The sequence below is a fragment of the Hyperolius riggenbachi genome, chromosome 6 (assembly GCF_040937935.1).
Source record: "Hyperolius riggenbachi isolate aHypRig1 chromosome 6, aHypRig1.pri, whole genome shotgun sequence".
Classification (NCBI taxonomy): Eukaryota; Metazoa; Chordata; class Amphibia; order Anura; family Hyperoliidae; genus Hyperolius; species Hyperolius riggenbachi.
In genome coordinates, this window is record NC_090651.1 from 226,155,705 (window position 1) to 226,171,257 (window position 15,553).

The following is a 15,553-nucleotide window of genomic DNA, read 5'->3' on the forward strand; positions in this document are numbered from 1 at the left end:
ATTCTCTATTACAGAGTTCACATCTGAGCGGTTCGTTTCTGATCCACTCAGAGAAGTGCTGCATGGGCTATTTTTGAGGCGATTCAGCCTCAATGGAAGGTATAGGAAAAACGCGAAATGCTCACAGAATCGCTTTGTGCAGCGATTGCGTTCACATTTTTAAGAATAAATAAATTGCATTTTTTCTTTCCGGGTCAAAGAGTTCACTTTATGACTTGCGTCAGAGAGTGAATTACAAAACCACTCGGGAAAAAACGCTTAGCAAACCGCTTAGCAAAAAAAACGAATCGCCCACCCAAGCGCCAGGAATCGAATAAAAAAGACACGTCAAAAAATGCCCAATGCTATCTTTGCGAGACTTTACCAATAGCAATCCCCTATTCTGTCCTTCGTAAGCTCCAAATAGATGTTCTGAGATTTATCTGGGCGAAAGGGAAACCTAGAATTTCACATCGGGTAATGGAATCAGATAGGTCTCGAGGGGCCCTATCAGTCCCGCAATTTAAATTTTATTATCTTGCTACGCATCTTCGCCAATTAGCGGAATGGCTTTCCCTTCCTCTTGGAACTAAGTGAGCAGAGATGGAGGATTAAACATTTCCCCTTATACCATTGGGTCTCTTCCCGGTCTCGAAAATATTGCAGGGATAAAAGAGCCGTTGCTTAACCTCCCTGGCGGTAAGCCCGTGCTGAGCACGGGCTATGCCGCGCAGGAGGATTTCTCAGGCCCTGCTGGGCCGATTTGCACACTTTTTTTTTTTGCAACACGCAGCTAGCACTTTGCTAGCTGCGTGTGCACTCTGATCGCGGCAGATCGCGCCGATTAGCCGACTATGGATACTTCAAAGTGGACTTGTACAAAGGCATAAGAAAACGAAATATCACGCAGCATTTTGGCAAAAAGCAACAAGAAACTGTTTTACAAGACTGTACCAGAAATAGGTTTCCTAGGGTTTAGTATGGTTGGAGATTGGAGTAATCAGGATTTAAGAACTTTGGCTATCCTCAATTAACTTTCTGCAGAGTCAGCTCAGGCTGAGGCGCCTGGGGGCATGGTATTACGTTTAAGGCCTTTAAATGTACAACCCCTTTTTTCACACAACCTGGATCTTGCATAGACCTGATTGAGAAACAGTCAATAGAGATATCAAAGCGTTGGTCTATCCTACACTACAATCCAACCTGACAAAAAAAAAAAAAAAAGATCGGCCCTTAATTGGCTAAAAAAACGCCATGACTTGACTATTCACAAAGCAGATAAAGGAGGTTCCATAGTGGTCCTATCTACTGCGGCCTATAAAAAAGAAGCAATGAGACAACTGCATGACGTGTCAACCTACAAACCGCTTAGGGGTAACCCCATGGTGGGATTTAGTTCCACCTTGAGGACACTACTACGCTACCCTAGCTCGGGATCTCTTACCTACCTTTCCAATCAAACCAGTGTGGTACAATTTTTAAAAGGTACACAGATCGGTGACGGACCCCCAGGCCGACCTATTGTGCCGGGCCTGGGGTCCATCACCGAACGCCTTTCCAGGTATCTGTACCACATCCTCAGGCCTTATCTCACTAAGATACTCTCCCATCTGGGGGATACCCTGGATGTGTTGGAGGGTTTAAACTCCTCTGAGTGGTGTGGCGGAGACCAGTTGGTGACCACTGATGTCACGAGCTAATACAGCAGAATCCCCCATGAGCTAGGCGTTGAGGCGGTCTGGATGTACCTCTCTAGAGGAGAAAAGGACCCTGGTTACATTTATTTTATTTGTGAATGCCTTTCCTTTGTATTAAATCATAACGCTTTCTTGCTTGGGGATTCTTGATACCAGGAGGTCTCCGGCACCGCTATGGGGACACCGGTTGCATGCACCTATGCTAATCCTTTTTTTTTTGGGTGCATGGGAGGAGCAATTTATTTATTCTGAGTCAAACCCCTTCCGTAACCACCTGAGGGCGTGGTCCAGGTACGTGGATGATGTCCTGGCCTTTTGGTTGGGCAACCAGGAATCTCTGCAGAGCTTCCAATGTTACATCAATAATAATGATGTTAATATGAGCTTTACCATGGATTGGTCCAAAGTTCACATCTGCTTTTTAGATTTTGAGTTGTTTGTTGTGGATAATGTGGTACACACTAAAGGTTATCACAAACCCACATCATCCAACACCATCTTACATAGAGGTAGTTTTCATCCTCAACATGTTTTTCAGTCATTGCCCTACGACCAGTTCCTGCGGTTGAGGAGGAATAACTGTTTTGCCACTGCCTTTATTGAACAAGCTTTAGAACTTAAATCTAGATTGTTAGATCAAGGATATGATGGTAAAGACTTGGACCAGGCCATGAATAGGGCTCTTGAAGTTGACAGGTCCTCTTTGGTTTAAAGACATTACTGCAAGAGTACCATGAAAGGCTCTTTTGTCTTCTCTTTTAACTTTTCTCCTTTGGAGAAGAATATTAAAGGACAACTGTAGTGAGAGGTATATGGAGGCTGCCATATTTATTTCCTGTTAAACAATACCAGTTGCCTGGCAGCCCTGCTGATCTATATGTCGGCAGTAGTTTCTGAATCACACCAGAAACAAGCATGCAGCTAATCTTGTCAGATCTGACAATAATGTCAGAAACACCTGATCTGCTGTATGCTTGTTCAGGCTTTATGGCTGAAAGTATTTGAGCCAGAGAATTAGTAGGATAGCCAGGTAACTGGTATTGGTTAAAAGAATATAAATATGGCAGCCTCCATATACCTCTCACTACAGTTGTCCTTTAAATGGTCAATTAATAAGAATTGGAGTCTGTTGTTACAGGACCCAGTCCTCAAACAGCGCCTTAGTTGCTTTCAGGAGGGCCCCCACAACTGGCGATCTGGTCACCCATAGCGACTTCTGCAATGAGCGCCGACGTACATGGCTCAATGATTTTATGTCCAATGGGAACTATTGGTGTGGCCATTGTAAGGCTTGCCGCTTCATGAAAACCGGGAAGCATTGGTGCCATTACTGACGCAAAAAAAGATTATTCTAAAAAACTTGAGGGAAAAATTTCCAACGCCGCCTCATCCACAATATGGAAATCTCTACATGAAATTACAGACTACAGGAAGAAATCTCCTCCCTCACTACACAACCTGCAGCTTGCAAATGAACTGAATACTTTTTATTGCAGGTTTGACACTAGCAACAATAGCCAAACACACCAAGTCAGTCTGCATAATTTACATATGTGTAACAGGCAAACTGAGCACTCTTCCAGCCAGCCATCGTCTCCACCCCCTGCAGTGCCTCAGTATCTACACAACACAGCAGACCAGACACAATCTGCTAACCTGTCCCCAGACGTGCATGCACTAACAATATGCCAATCAGATGTAAATAAACTCCTCAAAAGACAAAACACTAGGAAAGCAATGGGGCCAGACACTGTCTCTGCGAAATGCTTGAATCTCTATGCCGATCAATTAGGGCCTGTATTCACAGACATATTCAAAGCATCTCTAGAACTCTCAATTGTTCCTGCCTATTTTAAAAGCTCAACTATTGTACCAATTCCAAAAAAAAAAAAAAAAAAAAAAACCTACATGCTTAAATGATTACAGGCCTGTTGCCCTGACATCATTGGTCATGAAAGCATTTGAAAAACTGGTAATGACTTATCTGAAATCCATCACAGATCCCCTGCTGGACTCTTTGCAATTTGCCTACAGGCCTAATAGATCCGCAGACAATGCCGTGAACATGTGTATGTGTCATACTCACCGGCCTGCCTGTCATCCCGTCCAGCATGCCCGTCCTCTTCGTCGGCTCCGGGGTCCGTCTCGCGCAAATGCGCACACGCGTAGCCGACATGTTTGTCTGTCACATGGCATCACGCCGTTCGGTGTGTTGGCCACTTCCTGTTTTGGTTCCTGCGGGCAACGCGCCTGCGCAGGTGTACGCAGTCATTTGTCCGCATGTACGCATGCGCGGCAGATAGTTACTGACTGTTGTACGCATGTGCGGCAAGTTGTTCCTGCTAAAAGTACGCATGCGCAGGGGGTTAATGCGGACATTAGTACGCATGCGCAGCGTCATCAATTGGCGCCAAAAAGCCCTATATAAGCCAGTCTGCCCTGCAGGTCAGTGCTGTCTGTTCGTACAGCTTGCCAGCAGTGTACCGTGTGCTCTGTCAGCTACTACCTAATTGCCTTCTTGTTGCCGACCTTAGCCTGTTCCTGTTTCTGCCTGACTGCCGCCTGCCCCGACCTTCTGCCTGTTTGCTCGTTCCTGATTGTACTCCGCCTGCCTCGACCTCTGCCTGGTTTACCGTTTATGATTGAACTCTGCCTGCCCTGAACCCGGATTGCCTGACCATTCTGTACTTCGATATCTCTCCTCCACAACGCAGCGTTAACTGTTCTCCTTCGTCTCCAGTGGGGCAATCCTAAGGGTCGTGACCTGTGGCTACCAGGCAGCAAAGTAGTCCGTTGCCCACTAGGGGTAGCGGCCCATCAACCCTTGCGGGGTGCTCTGGTGAAGACCCGTAGCCACATAGACTCCACGCCTTGGGAGAGCCCACGCCAACCACTGGTGACAGGGTCAACAGCACCTGCTCAGAACGTGACAGAAACAGACAGCCATCATGAACGCTACTGGAGGTCCATCCGATATCGATGCTCTTTGCAAGATGGTGTCTGAGCTCAGTCTCTCAGTACAACAGATACAGAACAGTTACGTTCAACTACAGTCACAGATTCAAGCCATACCTAACCCAGCTACTGCAGCTCCCGCAACCAATGTAACTGTTTCCGCTCCACCACCCGAGCCAAAGGTTCCTCTTCCAGACCGATTCACAGGAGATCGCAGCAAATTCAGAAACTTTAAAGGCGCCTGCCTCCTGTTATTCTCCCTACAACCAAGAACATATGCCAGCGAGCAAGCTAAAGTGGGCACCATCATCTCCCTACTCCAGGGGGAGCCGCAGGCCTGGGCCCTGCAGCTCAGAGAACAAGACCATGATGCTCTATCTTCAGTCACTTCCTTCTTCGAAGCTCTTGCTGAACTCTATGATGACCCTGCTCGCACCGCCTCAGCCGAGTCAGCCCTTCAGAATCTTCGGCAGGGTCGTAGGCCTGAAGAGGAGTACATTTCTGACTTTCGCCATTTGAGTGGGGACACTCAATGGAATGATGCCGCATTGAAATTTCAGTTTCGACTGGGACTGTCAGATCAACTCAAAGATGAGCTGGCCCGGGTGGGCATTCCTGCTACCTTAAAATAACTTATACAGCTCTCCACCCAGATTGATAGAAGGCTAAGAGAGAGAAGGCTAGAGAGATCTGGCAACACCCGGACTGCATGGAATCTTCCTTCTTTTCCTGTACCAACACCTAGCTCAAGTCCACCCGCATCTAATACCCTAGAGGCTCCTGAACCTATGCAGTTGGGTTTGGCCAGAACTTCATTATCCTCTGAGGAACGTCAGCATCGCCGCCAGGCCAACCTCTGCATGTACTGTGGCGCTCCAGGACATTTTCGCAATAGTTGTCCAGTAAGGCCTTCTGGTAAGCCTAACTCTGAACCCACTTCAGTCCTTGCCACTCATCAATCCTCGTCCGCTCATGTTCCTTTGTCTCTATCATTACAGGGGCCAGGAGGAATAACCAGAATTAGAGCTATCATAGACTCTGGAGCGTGTTCCTGTTTTATTGATGATCGTCTGGCCCATCAGCTTCAGCTTCCAGTTCGTCAGAAGTCCAGTCCATTCCCTCTACAGTTAGCAGATGGGTCTCCTTTGGAATCAGGTCCCATCACACAAGAGACTTATCCCATCCTTGTTATTACCTCTGAGGATCATCAGGAATTTCTCACCTTTGACCTAATTCCATCTCCGCTATTTCCTATCATCCTGGGGATTCCATGGCTACAATCTCACAACCCTTCAATTAACTGGAGTTCAGGTGAAGTTAACTTCCAATCCAAATACTGCCAACAGTTCTGCCTCCCTCAAGTTGGACAACTTCTCTGTCTCACACCCGAGTTAGAAGCCTTGCTCCCACCTCTCTACCAAGAGTTCCGAGATGTCTTTGACAAGAAGGCCGCTGATGTCCTGCCTCCTCACAGAATATATGATTGTCCAATTGAGCTGCATCCAGGGGCTGAAATTCCTTTTGGAAGGGTATTCCCCCTCTCCGAACCTGAGTCAGCAGTGTTGAAACAGTACATTGAGGAAAACCTAACAAAGGGCTTCATCCGTCCCTCTACCTCTCCTGCCGGGGCTGGGATATTTTTCGTTGAGAAGAAGGACGGTTCTCTTCGACCCTGTGTGGATTACCGTGAGTTAAACCGAGTGACTGTGAAAAACCGGTATCCACTTCCCTTAGTTCCTGATCTGTTTCAGAAGTTGCGTACTGCTAAGGTCTTCACTAAACTCGACCTTAGGGGTGCGTATAATCTCATCCGCATTCGCGATGGAGATGAATGGAAGACCGCCTTCAGATCCCGCTATGGACACTATGAATACTTAGTAATGCCCTTCGGCCTTTGTAATGCTCCTGCAACCTTCCAACACTTTGTCAACGACATCTTCCGTGACTTCATAGATGTGTTTATGGCAGTGTATCTGGACGATATTCTCATCTTTTCTTCTTCTCTGGCTGAACATCAAGTCCATGTTAAAAAGGTGTTAGCTCGCCTCCGTGTGCACAATTTATATGCAAAACTAGAGAAATGTGAGTTCGAACGGGAAGACATTCAGTTCCTCGGTCTACAGATCTCTCCTGCAGGCATCAAGATGGACTCTCAAAAAGTTTCGGCCATTCTAGACTGGCCAACTCCCACGGATAAGAAAGGTGTTCAACGCTTTATTGGGTTTGCAAACTTTTATAGAAGATTTATAAGGAACTTTTCAGCCATCGTGGCACCCATTACTCAGCTAACCAAGGCACATCAAAGGTTCCAATGGACTCCTGAAGCTCAGACCGCCTTTGAGAGACTCAAACAACTGTTTACCACAGCTCCTGTGCTTAAACATGCCAACCCTACACAGCCCTTCGTCCTAGAAGTAGATGCTTCCGAAACGGCAGTAGGGGCTGTGTTGTCCCAACGTTTTGGTCCTAAGAATCTATTACATCCTGTTGCCTTCTTTTCTCGGAAACTGAACCCCTCTGAAAAGAACTATGACATTGCAGACCGAGAGTTACTGGCTATTAAAGCATCCTTTGAGGAATGGAGATACTTGCTGGAAGGAGCACAACATTCAATTCTTGTCTTTACAGATCACAAGAATCTGGAATACCTCAAGACTGCCAAACGATTACGACCCAGACAAGCCCGCTGGGCCCTATTCTTCTCCCGTTTTGACTTCCATGTCACCTACAGACCAGGTAGTAAGAATGTTAAACCTGATGCACTATCTCGAATGTTCCCTGAGGAGTCTCTTGTTAATCCTGTTCCAGATACCATTCTGTCCTCCAAAAATTTCTTACTACTCCAACCTGATCTTCTTACTCGGATACAACAATCCTCAAGATCCTTACCAAAAGAAGTAACGAATCAATTGCAACCTCAAGATGGCATGTTCTTTCAGAATAATAGAGTATACGTACCTGCTGATCTTCGCACATCTGTTTTGCAGTTAGGTCATGATAGTTTGCTGGCCGGTCATTTTGGAGTTGCCAAGACACAAGAACTAATACAGCGTAACTTCTTCTGGCCTGAACTCCACCAAGATTGTAAGAAATATGTATTGTCATGTAACGTCTGTGCTCGATCCAAGCATGTTCACCATCGACCATGGGGTTTACTTACCTCCTTGCCCATACCCTCCCGCCCATGGGACATGATATCCATGGACTTTGTTACAGATCTACCTCCTTCCAACGAGTTCACTACAATTTTCGTGGTCGTTGACCGATTTACAAAGATGGCACACTTTGTCCCTTTAAAGGGGCTACCCAATGCTGCTACTACTGCTGAAGTTTTTCTCAATCAAATTGTGAGACTCCATGGACTTCCTTCCGATATTGTCTCTGATAGGGGGGTTCAATTCACTTCAAAATTCTGGAAAGAACTCTGCAACAGGCTCAAGATAACCTTGTCACTTTCCTCTGGCTATCACCCCCAGTCAAATGGGCAGACTGAGAGAATAAACCAAGTGTTGGAACAGTATTTAAGATGTTTTACATCCGCATCCCAAGAGGATTGGTCTTCTTTGTTAGCAACCGCTGAATTTGCCTATAATAATAGTGTTCATACTTCTACGAATCAAACACCGTTCTATGCCAACTATGCATTTCATCCTACCATGTGTCCTATGTTGAAATACAATTCTCAGGTACCTGAAGTTCAACAGAGACTTTCATGTATTACGGAAAACTTCAAAAAGTTACAGAAAAATCTTAAACAAGCACAACTCAGAATTAAGACGAAGGCTGATAGAAAGAGAACTGCTGCACCGAACTTTCAGACAGGTGATCTGGTATGGCTCTCTACTACCAATCTCAAATTGAGGTGTCCATCCAGGAAATTGGGTCCTAAATTCATTGGACCATTCCCTGTTGAGAGACAGATCAATCCTGTGGCTTACAAATTAAAACTGCCAGACTCCATGAAGACACATCCAGTCTTCCACGTTTCCTGTTTAAAGCCAGTTGTGTCTGATCCTTTTAAAGGTCGATCTACTGCTCCACCTCCTCCCATCTTGGTGGATGGTTCTGAAGAATTTGAAATAGAAAAAATACTAGACTCCAAGAAGAGTAGAAATGTACTTTATTATCTCATTAAATGGAGGGGGTTTGGTATTGAGGAGAATTCATGGGAGCCAGCAGCTAACGTTCATGCTTCCAGGTTAATTAAGCTGTTTCATAAACAATACCCTACAAAGCCAGCTCCAGGTGGCATCCGTAGGATGCCCCTGGGGAGGGGGCAATGTCATACTCACCGGCCTGCCTGTCATCCCGTCCAGCATGCCCGTCCTCTTCGTCGGCTCCGGGGTCCGTCTCGCGCAAATGCGCACACGCGTAGCCGACATGTTTGTCTGTCACATGGCATCACGCCGTTCGGTGTGTTGGCCACTTCCTGTTTTGGTTCCTGCGGGCAACGCGCCTGCGCGGGTGTACGCAGTCATTTGTCCGCATGTACGCATGCGCGGCAGATAGTTACTGACTGTTGTACGCATGTGCGGCAAGTTGTTCCTGCTAAAAGTACGCATGCGCAGGGGGTTAATGCGGACATTAGTACGCATGCGCAGCGTCATCAATTGGCGCCAAAAAGCCCTATATAAGCCAGTCTGCCCTGCAGGTCAGTGCTGTCTGTTCGTACAGCTTGCCAGCAGTGTACCGTGTGCTCTGTCAGCTACTACCTAATTGCCTTCTTGTTGCCGACCTTAGCCTGTTCCTGTTTCTGCCTGACTGCCGCCTGCCCCGACCTTCTGCCTGTTTGCTCGTTCCTGATTGTACTCCGCCTGCCTCGACCTCTGCCTGGTTTACCGTTTATGATTGAACTCTGCCTGCCCTGAACCCGGATTGCCTGACCATTCTGTACTTCGATATCTCTCCTCCACAACGCAGCGTTAACTGTTCTCCTTCGTCTCCAGTGGGGCAATCCTAAGGGTCGTGACCTGTGGCTACCAGGCAGCAAAGTAGTCCGTTGCCCACTAGGGGTAGCGGCCCATCAACCCTTGCGGGGTGCTCTGGTGAAGACCCGTAGCCACATAGACTCCACGCCTTGGGAGAGCCCACGCCAACCACTGGTGACAGGGTCAACAGCACCTGCTCAGAACGTGACAGTATGCATTATGTACTACAACATCTAGACACCCCAGGAACCTACACCAGGATTTTATTCATAGATTACAGCTCTGCATTTAAAACCATAATTCCATCACTGCTACACAGCAAGCTCTCCCAGCTACACATACCTGAACCCATCTGCAAATGGATAACCAATTTCTTAACCGACAGAAGACAGTGTGTTAGACTTGGTAAACTCACATTAAGCTCTCTGACAGTCAGTACTGGTGCACCCCAGGGCTGTGTGCTTTCCCCATTGCTCTACTCACTTTACACCAATGATTGCATCTCCACAGATCCATCTGTTAAGGTTCTGAAGTTTGCAGACGACACAACAGTAGTTGGTCTCATACAAAACGGGGACGAGTCTGCATACAGGCATGTGGTGGGACAGCTTTCCTCCTGGTGCAGCAGCAACAACTTGGAACTAAACGCTCTCAAAACTATGGAGATGATAATAGACTTTAGGAGAGCTCCCCCTAGCACCTCCCCTTAACCATAAATGGATCCACAATAACCCAGGTAGAGTCATTCACGTTTCTTGGGTCCACAATCTCAAACGACCTAAATTGGGACAACACAGCCACTATTGTCAAGAAAGCGCAACAGAGGATGTACCATCTACGGCAGCTGAAAAAGTTTGGCCTACCTCAAAATCTAATGGTGCAGTTCTACACTGCAATCATCGAATCCACCATAACATCATCTATGACTGTATGGTTCGGCTCCTGCTCAGCATTAGAAAAGGGGAGGCTGCAGCGCATCATCCGATCAGCGTAAAGGATAATTGGCTGTAGCTTACCTTCCCTGCAGGATCTTTACGCTAGCAGGTGGAGAAAGAGAGCGACCAAAATTGCCTCTGACCCCTCTCACCCAGCTCACTCCATCTTCCAGCGCATGCCTTCAGGAGTAAGATTCCGATCAATCGCTACCAAAACCTCTAGACACAGGAACAGATTTTTTCCTCAAGTGGTAGCCATACTTAATGCTGAATCACGTTAGAGCTGCTAGGACTTGAAAGTAATCAGCACAGAACTGAAAATGAACAATTCTCACATAGCTTACTGCCACTATACTTATAATGTCCTTGACTTGTAATATACACACTGTCTGTCCTTGTATTGTTTTTGTTTGTGTTTGTTAAGCAACTGTCAAAACAAATTCCTTGTAGGTGCAAACTTACCTGGCGAAATAAAATTGATTCTGATTCTGATTCTTAGACTTTACAGCCCACTCATTTTGGACATGTAGAAGCACTTATGTTGTGTATGCCATTTGGTGTACTTGTCAGCGGTTTTACACTGGTAAAAGCACAAGAATGGTTACAGACAGGATTTTGGAAACGTCCGTTCCTTTCCCTCGGATAAAGGTCGACGGAGATTGGTCGAACACTTTCGATCGGTACATGATTCCAAGGAAGATGATCTATCCTTTGCACGCATTGATTAATGCTACCTCCCACGTCAGGGAGGTGACAGACGCAAACTGATGTTAAGGTTGAAGGCACAGTGGATCTTGCGGACAGACGCTATAGGTGCCCGTGGTTTTAATGACCACATTGACCTTGCATGTTATTTAGATCCTTAGTGCAAACAGGAGAGGGGAGGGCAAAAATGGTGATGGATGTTCTATGTTCTCTTCATTATCTCACATACAGCCTTGACATTCTTTTCAAATTTCTACATATTTTTATTATATGTTTTCAGTGCTCAAGTGTTCCCCACTGCTCCCATTCGCCGAACATCCCTGGATTCAGGGGTGTTGTGGGCTGTATGGGACAACTGGGGAAAGCTGTGGATACCTCTGCCCATTTAAGCAGCTGTATCCCAGTAAGAGTGAGTATGGAGATATATTTTGTATTTTTTTTTTTTTATGACTATCCATTTTCCAATTTCTCGATGTGAGACTCATCTTTGAGATACCTTGCAGGTTATCTCTGCCTTGGCTGTGTGAGCTTTCTTTCTCTCTGCCTGTGTATTAAAGCCTTTGGCATGTTGCAATTTTCTTTGGGCTTCCGTTTTCCATCTAATCTTTACAGTGTTTTCTGCTCTGGTGTGGTTCTATTCTTTCCCACCCTCTCGCAATCATGCGAGATCCGCACACCCTCTTTGGCATTTGGGATAGTGCTCCAATCTGTTAGTTTCTATTCCACTATTTATTTCACGTGCATTACACCATCAGCCCTTTCTCATCTATTTATTTCCCCCACTCTCTTCTTCCCTCCTCTCTCTTCCACCCCCCCCCCACCCCCTTTTTTGCTATATCCCATGCTTGCTACCCTTACTGCAAGCAATTTTCAGCAGTTGAATTCATGACCTATAATGTGTCATCAGTTATTGTTGCGTGGCACATGATGGCATCCTTGCTCCTTGTATTTTATTGGCTAATATAGCCTGGGTAGAGGGAGACCTCCCTCACCAAAATGCACTTGTGCGAATCTGTATGCACACTCATCATGGAGCGACCTCTCCATCCCCTATGCCACACAGCGGTCATGTGATCTGGTCTACTAGTTTTACGCCCAGTTTTATGGGACTAGTTTTACGGGACCCGGTTCCCGAAGCTGCGGGCAGGGCCGGTGCTACCATTAAGGCAAAGGAGGCAGCTGCCCCAGGGCCCCAGAGCTTGTAGGGGCCCCCAGTGGCTACAAGAGGAAAAACATTTTTTCAAATCGGCCTTATAGTTTTTGAGAAAATCGATTTTAAAGTTTCAAAGGAAAAAAAAAACACATTTAAAAACCTGCCGACTTTAATGGTTAATAGCAAATCCACCTTAAATGCTAGAAACACTAAATTTGCAGGATATGTTAAGGAGATCATTAGGAATAAGAGGAAAAAATAATTTTTCAAAAAGACCTTATAGTTTTTGAGAAAATAGATTTTAAAGTTTAGAAGGAAAAAAGTATAGGTTTAAATGCGGTAAATGTCACTTTTAGTAGCAAACCTAACGGTAGTGTAATTTTACATGCATCAAACGAAAGCGCAATACATTTCCTGACGGGGTTTCCAGGGGGTCCATACGCAGCCGCAGCGCTTTGGCCAGGGATCGCTATACAGCCGCAATAAGGCTGTATGAAGATCCCTGTCACTTTTTCCTATTTTCCCAATTTTTTTTTTATGTTTACAGTGTGGGAATTTTTTTTTTTTTTAAATTATGTGGGGTCCCCCCTCCTGAAACTTTTTAACCCCTTGTCCCCCATGCAGGCTGGGATAGCCAGAATGTGGAGCTCTGACCGATTGGGACTTCACACCCTGACTATACCAGCTGCAAAAAAGGTCCCCTAATGGCGATTTTTGTTCCGGGGTAAATGTTGGGGGGCCCCCCAGGTTTATTTTGCCCTGGGGCCCCATTGTTGCTTGAACCGGCCCTGGCTGCGGGCAGCAGAGGATGGCAGCGTGGGAGTATTCCGAGCGGATGGGGCTGGAGGAAGCCCCAGGTATGTATAAATCTTTGTATTTTTGTCAGCTCTGAGTCCCTTTAAGCGTAGCTACAGATGCTGAAGATCAAGAATGTCATCTTTATTTATCATCAATATTATTTCTCATTAATGTATAATGGTATTGAACTACATTGATGAAAAATGCCAAAACCTTATTCCAAAAACTTGACGTGTAATAAGATGTAAATAAAAACAGAAAGCAATGACTTGCAAGTTTATCTTATATGAGCCTGAGCTCAGAAATGTGGTTGTGTTTCTGGACCATGACTAAATGTAATTAAACGGAACAGAAGCAGCGGAAAGGAAACAGAGTGAAAACGGATCCGATCGACCGGTGATCAGATCCGTTTTCACTGATCCGTTTGCCACTGTAACGCAAGTCTGAACCGGGGCTAAAGCATAATGGAGGTTGGGTCAGGAATATTTGTATACATTTCATGTGCTGAGGAAGAGATGTTCCCAAAATATAATGTAATGAGCAACAAAGGATATAATTGGCTATGTGGAGTAGTGCACTCTAAATCTTTCCCCAAGTCAAAAAGAAGAATACATAGGCAGTAGTATTGCTATTTAAAAAAAAAAAAAAAAAAAAAGAACCCACCATCCAGTAGTGTACTCAGTAGTCAACTGTCTTACATCTACAGAGCTTACATGGTGATGAAAATACAACACCAACAGAACCAACTGAGGACCTCCCTGTGATACAAGAGGAGGAGATGCCCAGCGCTGGATCAATCAATCTATCTGAAGAAAATACTACAGCAATCATACACGAACTGCAGGAAGAACTACAGGTCGTAAAGAGAGACTATGAAATATCAAAAGGTACTGCAGCAAAGTCATGATAAAACAGATAATAATGGGACGCTTTAAAAACTGTTGTTTAAATAGGAAAATAATCAGTTGTTTCACACTGAAAATCTGCATTTTACCTGTGTTTTTTTGCGATTGCTCCCAAAGTGCTACCTGCAGCACTTTTCCCATATAAAATTCACAAATGCTGCTGTGTGAATGCTCATGTAGGGTGACACTGCACTAATGCAATCACAGTGCAAATGTTTTTTTTGCTAATGGACCGCAGTATATTTGTCTCGATGGGTGCAGAACAGAACATTATATAGAGGTCTAGGAAAAAGGTAAAAACAAAAAACAAAAATACTTATGATTTGAATAAGCCAGTTGATTAGCGTTGGTAATATGTTCTTGTGTGGCCACAGTGATGTGAATGAGTCAGTTGATTAGCTTGGGTAATATGATCCTTTGATCCCTGCCCTGCTGATTTTGCTTGTTTGCCCTCTGACCAAGAAATGACCAGTCTATAATTGTAATGGAAGAATTATTGAAGCTGTGAGCGATAGGACAACAACACACCTTAACCACTTGAGGACCGCAGTGTTAAACCCAGGGCCGGCCCTGGACTTTTTGCCGCCTGAGGCAAATTTTGAAAAAATTATCGCCCCTCCTCCCCGTGGGGGGCCGCCGAGCTGGAGGGGTAGCGGGCAGGACAGGGGTATTGGGCCTAGCGGTGGGGAGGGGGGTCGGACCCCCCTCCCTCGCCTGGGTCCCCCGATCTGCGCTCCCCTCCAGCTTTAAATAGCGAGTGAGCAGCCGTCCAGTCGTCCGAGCGGGGGATCACTCACCTCTTCCTCGTTCCAACGTGCGCTCCACTGACGTCACTTCCTGCACCGCCGGCCACGTACAATACAGTGGGCGGCGTTGCAGGAAGTGACGTCAGTGGAGCGCACGCTGGAATGAGGAAGAGGTGAGTGATCCCCCGCCCGTGCCTCTTACTGTTGGCTGGACGGCTGCTTACTCGCTATTTAAAGCTGGAGGGGAGTGCAGATCGGGGGACCCAGGCGAGGGAGGGGGCGTCCGACCCCCCCTCCCCACCGCTAGGCCCAATAGCCCCGTCCTGCCCGCTACCCCTCCAGCTCGGCGGCCGGCCACCCCCGCACCTACGGACGGGCGGATGCCGCCCTTAGAAGTTTGCCGCCTGAGGCAGAAGTTTCACCCCGCCTCATGAGCGGGCCGGCCCTGGTTAAACCCCCATAAAGACCAGGCACTTTTTCATTAAATTGGCCACTGCAGCTTTAAGGCCAAGCTGCAGGGCCACACGACACAGCACACAAGTGATTTCCCCCCCCCTTTTCTCACCACCAACAGAGCTCTCTGTTGGTGGGGTCTGATCGCCCCCAGATGTTTGTTTGCATTTGTTTATTTATGTTTTTTTTTTTTTTTTTATAAAAAGTGTATTGTATACCCCTCTCCCTCCCTCCCCTGCCAGCCAATCCCCGTGATCAGCTGTCATAGGCTTCAGCCCTTGACAGCCTGTCACCTCTTT

At 46.3% G+C, this 15,553-nt stretch overlaps 1 protein-coding gene across 1 annotated transcript in view; it reads left to right on the forward strand.

Annotated features, from left to right (window-relative positions):
- Nucleotides 1-15,553, forward strand: part of CCDC27 (coiled-coil domain containing 27) — an 85,644-nt gene that overhangs the window by 55,292 nt on the left and 14,799 nt on the right. Inside the window, exon 7 of the mRNA XM_068242737.1 lies at nt 13,857-14,037. Within this exon, the coding sequence (XP_068098838.1) occupies nt 13,857-14,037 (181 nt within the window). The remainder of the gene's footprint in view (nt 1-13,856; nt 14,038-15,553) is intronic.